Source organism: Ctenopharyngodon idella, chromosome 12, assembly GCF_019924925.1.
Source record: "Ctenopharyngodon idella isolate HZGC_01 chromosome 12, HZGC01, whole genome shotgun sequence".
Taxonomy (NCBI): Eukaryota; Metazoa; Chordata; class Actinopteri; order Cypriniformes; family Xenocyprididae; genus Ctenopharyngodon; species Ctenopharyngodon idella.
The window spans coordinates 31,348,960-31,361,034 of NC_067231.1; the positions used below are offsets into that span (position 1 = coordinate 31,348,960).

General features: G+C 40.4%; 1 protein-coding gene across 3 annotated transcripts; it reads left to right on the forward strand.

Annotated features, from left to right (window-relative positions):
• The first annotated feature begins 586 nt into the window (after nt 1-586).
• On the forward strand, nt 587-5,748 carry bub3 (BUB3 mitotic checkpoint protein). 3 transcript variants are annotated; one of them, XM_051915403.1, is made up of 8 exons: nt 587-765; nt 1,395-1,589; nt 1,671-1,740; nt 3,285-3,436; nt 3,514-3,672; nt 4,157-4,334; nt 4,850-5,066; nt 5,534-5,748. In XM_051915403.1, exons 1-8 carry the CDS (start codon nt 730-732, stop codon nt 5,541-5,543), a joined length of 1,017 nt encoding a protein of 338 aa, XP_051771363.1. In that variant the 5' UTR covers nt 587-729; the 3' UTR covers nt 5,544-5,748. The 3 variants fall into 3 exon arrangements, with proteins under 3 accessions (XP_051771363.1, XP_051771364.1, XP_051771365.1); XM_051915405.1 differs by lacking the exon at nt 587-765 and adding an exon at nt 804-1,062; XM_051915404.1 differs by lacking the exon at nt 5,534-5,748 and having other exon boundaries at nt 4,850-5,070.
• Nucleotides 5,749-12,075: the final 6,327 nt, after the last annotated feature.

A 12,075-nucleotide genomic window follows, 5' to 3' on the forward strand; every position in this document is an offset into this window, starting at 1 on the left:
CTCTGAATTTCGATGTTTCTGGTTAAATTTCTGTTATGATACAGAGATTCAACAGTCTAATATTTTTTAATGTTTCTTTAAAGAACATTTTAAATGTTTTAATTGTGTCTGCAGTCACAAATATGTGCTTTAATCTTTAAGAAAATAAATGTTTCTGTGATGACATCTGTATTCCACTCACCCGAACAACAAAATCTGGATCTAAATTATTTCAATGAAAAACAATCACAGCAGCTGGTAATACTAATAATCAGATACACGATGAAGCACATGAATAATGAAATATTTCTTAATGAAAGGAATAGAGCCTTTATTTGATTTATTCGAATATAATTCTTTGTAATGTTGAAGAATCGCAGCTGTTGGAAAATTCCTTTTGATTACATAATTCAAAGTTCAAATATAACGTTAAAATGCTTCGATTCCTCATTTTGTACTTCAAATGTAACACATATTTTTAAAAAATAAACACGATTTAGGCGGCGATACTGGCCTTGATCATATTTCTAAAGAAATGAAATGAAAAGAAAAAGTCTGAAATATTCAACAAACGGAAATACGCAACATCTCGCGGTATTTTGTTCTTTCGTGTTTCTGCCATGTTCTCGTTCATGCCCGGAAGTTCATCCTTGTAACCAATCACCACTAGAGAACATTAGAGGGAGTTTTGAAACGGACCAATGAGCGCAGAGCTCTGTTGTGAACGCATCCAATCAGAGTAGAGCGCCGATGAGCGGCAGAACAGGAGCAGATCAGAGCAGCGCGGTGAGAATTAACGGACATTCTGCTTATTTTAATACACGTTTCCGAAAATATAAAACATTGACTGTATTTCAGAGAGTTTTACTCGCGTTTCACAGCGGGAGTTTGAGCTCTGAATGAACACTGACGGTTACAGTCAGTCTTTATCGACTGCGCAGTGCTTCATTCACGCGAGTTTAGAGTTTAAATACATACAGTCTTTAGAATGTGATTTAAACTTACTTGAGTTTCGTTATTATTACTTTCGGTCCTAGTTTGAGTTTTCAAAACAATGGCTCTGACATTTTAAGACATATCAATGTGAGTCGCTTTCAGTTACAAACATGCATTTTATTCTGTGACTAATCTTAAAGGGATAGTTCACCTAAAAAATGAAAATTGTCATCATTTACTCCCCCTCATGTTGTTCCAAACCTGTAAAAAATTGTAAGATACTTAGACGAATGTTTGTAACCAAACAAATCTCGCCCCCCATTGACTTACATAATATTATGTTAGTCAATGGGGGGCGAGATCTGCTTGGTTACAAACATTCTTCCAAATATCTTCCTTTTTGTATAGTCAAACAAAGAAATTTATACAGGTTGTACTAGCGATGATGAGGGTTTTAAAACAGTCAGTAATGTGTTCAGATGACCGGAGCCAACGAGTTCAAGCTGACCCAGGGGCCGGACGACAGCGTCTCCGCCGTCAAGTTCAGCCCGGCCTCGGCTCAGTTCCTGCTGGTGTCGTCGTGGGACTGTACGGTCCGTCTGTATGATGTCAGCGCAAACAGCATGAGGATGAAGTATCAGCATCTGGCGCCGGTGCTGGACTGCGCTTTCTATGTGAGTGCGGCGGAAATCCTGGAAAATCACGTCTGCGTTTGTCTTCGCGCTTTAACTCTTTGTTTGCTGCTGTTTCGACAGGATCCGACTCACGCGTGGAGCGGCGGTCTGGACAACCAGCTGAAGACTCATGATCTCAACACGGATCAGGGTGAGTTTAAAGGGTTAGCTCACCCAAAAATAAATTTTCTGTCATTAATTACTCACCCTCATGTCGTTCCACACCCGTAAGACCTTTATTCATCTTCAGAACACAAATTAAGATATTTTTGATGAAATCCGAGAGGTTTATGACTCGTCCATTTAAGGACCAGAAAGGTACTAAAGACATCCTTAAAACAGTCATGTGACTGCAGTGGTTCAACCTTAATGTTATGAAGAGACGAGAATACTTTTGTGCGCAAAAATAACGACTTCATTCAACAATCTCTTCTCTTCTGTGTCATTCTCATACGTTGTTTACGTCCAGCACTTCCAAGTTCTATGTCAGAACGCCGACTCATTATTGGCCGGCTCCTGCGTCAGCATCACATGCATGCGTCGTGTGGATCACATGATCAGCTTTGGCCAATACTGAGCCGGTGTTCGGATGTAAACACGGAAGCCTTCACTGTGTTACTGCGTCACCTGCGTAACTCCGTGTCCTAACCAGACACGTGATAAAAGGTATTTTAATCTGAGTTTTTATTCTAACTAGCCGCGACGGCAACATGCATTGATTCTATTTTAGAAACGGTTTCTATTTCTCTGTGAAATACAACACAAAGTATAATACTGATAATCTCAGGTACTGTTTATGTGCTTTATTTAATGTTAAAAGCATCTAATGTGAGTTTGAATATCATTTTGTGTCTTTTATAGCCGTACTGAAAGCAACAACGGACAATTTACCTCAGATCTTCAAAATAAATAAAAGGAAACAAGAATGTTGTAAACTCATTGTGAACAGACAAGTGTATTCTATGACAAAGATTGTTTCAGGAACGTATATATTTTTAATCATGTTAAAATGGTGTAATATTCATGAATTTGATTACGTACTTATCAATTTTGTTGCGAGTGCCGGGAGCTTGCAGAGAGAGCCCGCCCATGCGCTCTTCTGATTGGCTGTGATTTTTGATTTACTTTATCGCTTCTCATAGTCACGTCTGGTGTGGACAGACAAATTGTTTGTCGTTGGAATCTTATCGCATTGCGTCTGTATAGGACACAGTGTGAGGATAATGACAGGGAAGGGAAGAGATTGTTGAATAAAGTCATTATTTTTGTTTTGTTTTTGCACACAAAAAGTATTCTCGTCTCTTCATAACATTAAGGTTGAACCACTGCAGTCACATGACTGTTTTAACGATGTCTTAAGTGCCATAAAGTTATAAAAGATGGCTATTTTTCTTACAAAAACCCATCGATTTGCTTCAGAAGGTCTTTATTAACCCTCTGGAGTCGTATGAATTACTTTTATGATGGATCGATGCACTTTTGGGCTTCAAAATCTCACCCCCATTATAAAGCTTGTAAGAGCCAGGATATTTTTTAATATAATTCCAATTGTGTTCGTCTGAAAGAAGATAGTCATATACACTTAGGATGGCTTGAGGGTGAGTAAATCATAGGATAGTTTTCATTTTTGAGTGAACTATCACTTTTTTAGTAAACAAAGGATCCTGATTGTTGTGTGTAACGGCTCTTCCTCAGACACGATCGTCGGGACTCACGATGCTCCTATTCGCTGTGTGGAATACTGTCCGGAGGTGAACGTCATGGTCACGGGCAGCTGGGATATGTCCGTGCGGCTGTGGGATCCCAGAACGCCCTGCAACGCCGGGACCTTCACGCAGCCGGAGAAGGTAGTGAGGAGTCGTGAGGGAGTCATGTGGTTCTGTCGGGTGAGCGGCGTCTGATGCGATGGCTGGCTGTGTTTCAGGTCTACACGCTGTCGGTGGCCGGAGACCGGCTGATCGTGGGGACGGCGGGGCGGCGCGTGCTCGTGTGGGATTTGAGGAACATGGGATACGTGCAGCAGAGACGAGAATCCAGCCTGAAATATCAGACGCGCTGCATACGAGCGTTCCCCAACAAACAGGTGAAACAAAGACCGACGGCTGTGAAATGCTGCGTGTCGCTCACGACCTTCGTGTTTGTGTTTTATTTAGCCATGAAGTCCCTAACCCTAACTATCTGTTTTGTATAATTGAGTCTAAATGTGACACTCCTAACAGTTTGATTCATGACGGTCAATTCTCATCAGATTTTATACTTCATGGCTGTTATTCCAAGGAAATACACTGTAAAAAAAAAAATGATTTTAATAAAAATGATCATCAGAATACGTTTTACAAGAAAATACTATTTCAGTTTTTGAAATTTAACATTTGATTCAGTGTTACTTACTGTTTCTTTGTAATTACTTGTGAAATGTACTATCAATTATTGAGTGAAAATTGTTTCTACACCAAATATGTTTGTGTAGTGAGACAGAAATCACTGTATTTTTCTTATCAATGCAGCGTTTAACGTGAGCGCTCTGTTAAACTGGCGTCTGTCGCTCGGCTCCTGCTGTGTTTCAGGGTTACGTGTTGAGCTCCATCGAGGGCCGAGTTGCGGTGGAGTATCTGGACCCCAGTCTGGAGGTGCAGAAGAAGAAATACGCCTTCAAGTGCCACAGACTGAAGGAGAACGGCATCGAGCAGGTGTATCCGGTCAACGCCATCTCCTTCCACAGCGTCCACAACACGTTTGCCACCGGTACCGACTGCACACTCACACTCATTACATGAAGAATGGCTTTCTTATTGAGAAACACTTAATTTTAATAAATTTTGATCATATTTGTATTCGGTTCCGGAGGTTCATCTGACCAATGTATGATGGGAAACCTGTTTGAAAACAATCATTATATTGTGCTGCAGAGGCAAAACCATATTCACACAGAGACCACATGAAAATTAATACTTTGATTGATACTTTGATGTACTGGCGAACACAAAAAGAGAAACAACGATTTACAGATATTCTAGAAGTCTCAATATTGTAAGATTATTCTTATATTGTAATCATTATGAGTTGTAATTGCAAACACATTTATTGTGTCTGCGTAACTGACCACGTGACATTATATCTGTGTATCGCTGCCATATGAACGTTACTTGGATGTCATTGAAATGAATAGAATGTAAAATAAACTCAAATTTTGTTGGGGAAAAAACTTCAAACAAAGATGAATTCTGAGACTCTGAGAGTGACGCTGTGTTTGTGCGCAGGCGGTTCCGACGGCTTCGTGAACATTTGGGATCCGTTCAACAAGAAGCGTTTGTGTCAGTTCCACCGTTACCCGACCAGCATCGCGTCTCTGGCGTTCAGTATGGACGGATCCCTGCTGGCCATCGCCTCCTCGTACATGCAGGAGCAGGGAGACATCTCTCACCCCGCCGACGCCGTCTACATCCGCCAGGTCACAGACGCCGAGACCAAACCCAAGTGAGTCTGACCTTTTGACCTGCTTTGATCCTTTCAAATAAATCTCATAAACCAGTTGAAGTCTGGGCCGCTCTTTCCACCTGTGAATATTGTTTGGAAACTACAAAGTAGATGAGGTTTGACATCAAATGCTGCGTGATCATTCAGCTCTTTATAGACAAACATTCAGCAGTGTCTGTTTCTCCAGTAATGTCATCAGAAAGAGGTTTAGCAGAAGCTCCGATTGAATTTCCTGCGGTGATCGATACGAGCGTCTGACTCCAGCTGTGTGTGTGACAGACACACTGAAGTCTGTGCATGTACATGTGCGGCTTTTTCAGATATAGATATATATTGATCAAGTGGTTATTTCTTTTCGTTCATCAGTGTTTGATTGACAGGTGAGCAGGTGTTTCTGAATGTTTCGGTCCTGTTTACGCTTGTGATGAGATGAGACTGATGTGATGTTTGTGCTCTTGTGTTCACAGATCCACGTGAGGCCTGCAGAGATTCAACGTCGTTCAACACTTACCGTTGCCACCCATTTAACACAAAAACACCTTTCATCATGTCTGTCTGTCTGTCTCTGTATTCTGTCTTTGTGTTTAATTGAATAAATGTTTATATTTCTAATTGTATGTGTTCTGCCCGTCAGTGTTTGTATTTCAATGTTTTAAGAAACAGTAAAACATCCTTTTATTCACTGAGTGTCAGTGTCATTTTTCATGATAGAAGTTTGGAATCAGTGTCATGTTTTTGCCGTGTCTTATTCAGATTGTAGCTGCAAACATGTTAACTTGAACTTGCTCAGCATGAGCTTCTTCTCAGTGACGGTAGTTGATCTGTTTTGTCTTGTATGTGTACAGTAACAGCAGCTCTGACAACACTCATTCATCTGAATTACATGAGGATCACACTCAGCTGAATCTACTTTGAGATGGACATCAAACTCAAACTTTAGAGTCATGGGCCCCTAAATATGATCACCACCATCCTCAAATTTAATATATCTGAAGTTGTGATTAAGAGCTTGTCACGTTCAAGTGCTTTGTTGGAAAGAATAGCAATCATGGTGGACACCAGGTTTATTCTTGCCTGTTTCTTGAGGAAATATTAAGGCCAAAATGTATTAAAGATATTTAATTTTGAATAGAATGTGTCTCATTTGTTGACAACCATATAAACATTCACCATGCTATCTAGATAGCTTGCTGACAGTTCTGGAATAAACCATTCAATAAGCTTCGAATGGTTATTCATATATGTAAATATCTACTACTTGACTAGGAAACTGACTGAATTTCTGACTAGGAAAGTCGTGTTTATGATAATTCTGAAGGCCATAATATTATATCGTATTGTTCTCAGCCAATCGGATTGAGAACAAGAAAGAACTGTTGTATAAATGTAAATATGTAGTGTTTTAATGACAAGGCAATGTAGCTGTTGTGGAAAAATGAATGAAGAATACTAGTCACAGCAGCAAGAGCAACTGCTCTCAAGTCGGACACTCTGGTATCAAAATTGTCTCTGAGTTTCCCAGTAGTAAATACGACTTGAGAGGGCATTCACGACCAATTTCCAACTAGGAATTTCTGACTATTAATTTCCAACTAGGAATTTCTGACTAGGACACTCCAACTAGGAATCTTAGACTAGGAATTTTCAACTAGGAAACTCAGACTTGGAATTTCCGACTAGAAATTTCCGACCAGAACACTCCAACTAGGAAACTTAGACCATGAAACTCAGACTGGTAAAGAATACCAGTCACAAAAGCAATCATTCTCCCCACTGCCATGTTTAAAGTTTATGGTATGCCCAACTCAGAAACTCTGGCATCAAAATTATCTCTGAGTTTCCTAGTAGTAAATATGACTTGAGAGGGCATTCATGTCCAATTTCCGACTAGGAATTTCCAACTATGAAACTCCAACTAGGAATTTCCGACAAGGAATTTCCAACTAGGAAAATCAGACTAGGAATTTTCAACTAGGTAACTTGGATTTGGAAACTCATATTTACAGTAATTCTTATAGCATATGTAAGCACCATCACTGTGTATAAAACATTCAGCATGCTTCAAATGATTATTCATATATGTATGCACTGGTATGCCCAACTCAGAAACTCTGGCATCAAAATTTTCTCTTGAGATTCCCAGTATTAAATATGACTTGCGAGGGCATGTCCAATTTCATGTCCATTTTCCAACTAGGAAACTCCAACAAGGAATTTCCAACTAGGATTTTCTGACTATTAATTTCCGACTAGGAATTTCGGACTAGGACACTCCAACTAGGAATCTCAGACTAGGAATTTTCAACTAGTAATTTCCAACTAGAAATTTCCAACCAGAACACTCCAACTAGGAAACTTAGACCATGAAACTCAGACTGGTAAAGAATACCAGTCACAGCAGCAATCATTCTCCCCACCGCCATGTTTAAAGTTTATGGTATGCCCCACTCAGAAACTCTGGCATCAAAATTATCTCTGAGTTTCCCAGTAGTAAATATGATTTGAGAGGGCATTCATGTCCAATTTCAGACTAGGAATTTCCGACTAGGAATTTCCAACTAGGAAACTCAGACTAGGAATTTCCAACTAGGAAACTCGGATTTGGAAACTCATATTTACAATAATTCTGATAGCATATGTAAGCAGCATCACTGTGTATAAAACATTCAACATGCTTCAAATGATTATTCATATATGTAAATATGCACTGCTTTAATGACAAGGTGATGTAGCTGCTGTGGTACAACTAATGAAGAATTCCATTCACAGCAGCAATCATTCTCCTCACCGCCATGTTTAAGGTTTATGGTATGCCCAACTCAGAAACTCTGGCATCAAATTTATCTCTTGAGATTCCCAGTATTAAATATGACTTGAGAGGGCATGTCCAATTTAATGTCCATTTTCCAACTAGGAATTTCTGACTATTAATTTCCGACTAGGAATTTCTGACTAGGACACTCCAACTAGGAATCTCAGACTAGGAATTTCCAACTAGGAATTTCCGACTAGAAATTTCCAACTAGGAATTTCCAACTAGAAATTTATGACCAGAACACTCCAACTAGGAAACTTAGACCATGAAACTCAGACTGGTACAGAATACCAGTCACAGAAGCAATCATTCTCCCCACCGCCATGTTTAAAGTTTATGGCATGCCCAACTCAGCCAACTATCTCTGATTTTTCCAGTAGTAAATACTGGGAGAGGGCGTTCATGTCCAATTTATGACTAGGAAACTTGTATTCACAATAATTCTGATAGCATGTGATGACAACATTAATTATTTAAATTGTGACAGTTTAATGAATTCATAATAATTATAAGCATGAAAACCAATCAAATCCACAGGCAGAAACGCTTTTGTTTGTTAACTGAGTGGACGGGCAGGTTGTTCTTGTGTACAGCTGCTCGACTCGACTCGACACACACATACACCCTTTCCAGAGATTGTGTAGAACATGCAATTATTGCATTAAAAAGCTTTGCTTCTGTCTAATGGCTTCGGCTACTGCTTCAATATCCTAAACATTATTTGTGCGTTTGTTAAATGATGTTACTAATTCCTCTAATTAACAGTAATGACTCCATCGCTCTCATTATTATGACTTGAGCTTCATATGAAATGGCGTTGATTTTAGAGATAATTACCCTCATCTGCACTGACGGCACCAAATTGCGCCGTTTCCTGTCATCTTTGAGTTTGCTAAATTGGAAAATTGACTTCCTTGTCCGGCTGCTGCAGTGCCGAGGCAAATCTTGTAATGAATGTCTCGATCCTGCTCCAGTACCGGCTCACAGTGAAGTGGGTTCGACATCAGAAATCAAGTCACATCAGCGCCAACATCACGCTCTAAACATGGCGTCTCCAGGGGAAAGTTCAGAGAAAGGCAGTGTACAAAATATGTAAGATAATAATTAATTAAGTAAACAAATACATTTAAAATAATAAATTGAGTAGAATAAATGTAATAAGCGCTCATGTTTAGTTTAGCTGAACTAATGTGCCACTTCGTTTGAGTGTCGAGTTCCTCCATTCCTGCAGGCGAAACTGAAACCAGGCCACAAATATCAGTTACAGACAATCAGACTTTTAATTCCTCGATAATTTGACAAACACCTCCTCACACAGATCAGATATTACTGTGCCATATTTAACTGATGTAAGTGTTTGTTGCCCTTTCATGAGTCTGTCCTCACACTCACTCCTGAATCCTCTCATGTGCCGCACCTTTAAAATACAGGAAACCATAATCTGTGTCAGTTTATTATATCCTGGTGTGAAGCACTTCAGGTCAAGATCTCACAGAAGCTTTCAGGACATCAGGAACAAACGTTTCACTTGCTTTGTATGATCAGAAAGAGTCTGCTATGATCTCATGCTTCTAAAGTAACATGTGAACCCTCGGAGCGTTTCTCACGACACACGAGCACGTCATCGACACGCACGACCCACATACACGCCTCGACCTCGAGACCAGAAGCCACTGAGATATTGTTAATTTTAGACTCAGATTGAACACTCGGCAATGGTACGCTTTATTGCTTCATTTGAAGACGATTCCAGGGCAAAAACAGTGGATGTGAAAGTGAGAAAAGCATTCCTGAATTATTACCCAGAATGCACCTCCAGTCGAAACACAAACGGGCTGCTAGTTGGTCGTTGTGTTTTGAGACGGATTTCACCTATAAGATTAAATGTAATGATCTTTTTATGCAATAAAGATGTTCTCATCTCAAAGCACATCCAACATCAGTCATCATGTGACCCACATTGACTGGATTCATCTGTGGGGTCAAAGTTGAAGGTGATGAAATGATTGACAGTATGATTTGGTCACGTGACGCGAGCTTTTAGCAGCATCCGGATCAATAACTACTCCACAATCAGACCTGAATGAAAACTGATGGGTTATTATTGTCATTTATGAACTCGACGGAGCGTCAGATGTTGCTGGTGATTCTGTGAAAGAGCCGTGTGAAGCTTGTGATTGGTCGAGCGCTTCTGTGTCGTTTTGTCTTATTGATCCAAATACTAATTTGTTTGACTAATGTGTTTCAGCCTGTTAACTCAGTGGTTGATTCTCGTCCCTGCAGCTGCACATTCTGATGTTTAGATGCCGGAACTGTGTTTAGACCTGCTGATGTTCATTTATTGATCATTATACCATTTAATATTCCCATAGGCACATTTTGATGACATCATGGGAAACGGGTCAGTGAGTGATGAACCTGCTACTGTTTCTTTTCTGTTCAAGTGATTTATAGTCATTCCCTGCGATCCTAAAAAGACAATACATGCTCCGAATCCTGGACTAATTTACACACCAACTGATGATTGTCAAAGCAATACATAAAAACAGTGACAAAATGATGATTGTCTAGAGCTGAATGACAAAAATGAGATGAACACACGCCTGTATGAGCAAGTAAATCACATGAGACTCTTTTAACAACAGCTACAAAATGACCCACAACTGTGGGTGCAGTGATCATGCAGTGATCATCATAGTGATCGTTGCAGTGATCATGTAGTGATTATGCAGTGATTGTGCAGTGATCATCACAGTGATTGTCACAGTGATCGTTGCAGTTACCATCACAGTGATTGTGCAGTGATGATGCAGTGAGTTTCACAGTGATTATGTAGTGATCGTCACAGTGATTGTCAGTGATTGTTGCAGTTATTGTCACAGTGGTTGTCCCAGTGATCGTTGCAGTTATCGTCATAGTGATGATGCAGTGAGTTTCACAGTGATCATGTAGTGATAGTGCAGTGCTCATCACAGTGATTGTGCAGTGATCATAGTTATCGTCACAGTGATCATCGCAGTGATCGTTGCAGTTATTGTCACAGTGATCATCACAGTGATTGTCAGTGATCGTTGCAGTTATCATCACAGCGATTGTGCAGTGATCATAGTTATCGTCACAGCGATTGTGCAGTGATGATGCAGTGAGTTTCACAGTGATCATGTAGTGACTGTGCAGTGATCATCACAGTGATTGTCGCAGTTATTGTTGCAGTTATTGTCCTGGTGATTGTCGCAGTGGTTGTCCCAGTGATCGTTGCAGTTATCGTCACAGTGATCATAGTGATTGTTGCAGTGATCATCACAGTGATTGTTCCAGTGATCGTCGCAGTTTTATCATCACAGTGATCATGCAGTGAGTTTCACAATGATTGTCACAGTGATCAAGTAGTGATTGTGCAGTGATCGTTCCAGTGATTGTGCAGTGATCATCACAATGATTGTCCCAGTGATCACTGCAGTTATCATCACAGCGATTGTGCAGTGATCATCACAGTGATCGTGCTGATTGTGCAGTGATCAAAATTGTTGCAGTGATCGCGAAGTGATTATCTCAATGAACATGCAGTGAAAATCAAAGTGATCTGTGCAGCGATGGGAACTGCATCCAAAACCACCGAGATGCGTTTGTTAGTGTCTAATGAAACATCAGAGTAAAGAAAAGACTAAACGGATGAAATTCTGCAGATCTAGAAATCCTCACAACAGCTCTTAAATTAGCAAGCCGCTTCAATGAGACCATTTTAAAATCATTTACATCTGTCTGCTCCTTATGTTGAGGGTCTCATCACTGAGGATCAGCCAGTGAACTCTGACCTCTGACCCCAGTGACCAGCCGAAAGTGACCGAGAGCAGGTGAGGGTCAGACACCTGGGGTCAGCACAGGGGTCACTCATAATGGAAGAACTCAGACATCAGACGGACAAATCCATACGAGTTTAATCCATAATGAATGAAGAATGACAGGACGGTAGAAATATCTGACCTGTTCATATGAACAGAAACAGATCCAGTTGGTTTACCTGGATGTGTTCAGTCTCAGGTGAAACGTCCCGCTCTGAGTCTCCTTCACCCTGACAGGTCACTGAGTGTCCATGAATTCACCCTTCTGTCAACATGTCCATCTGCCATCAGCTCTCACACACACACACACACACACTTCAGTTCTGAAAAACAGCATCAGCGGATCAAGTGT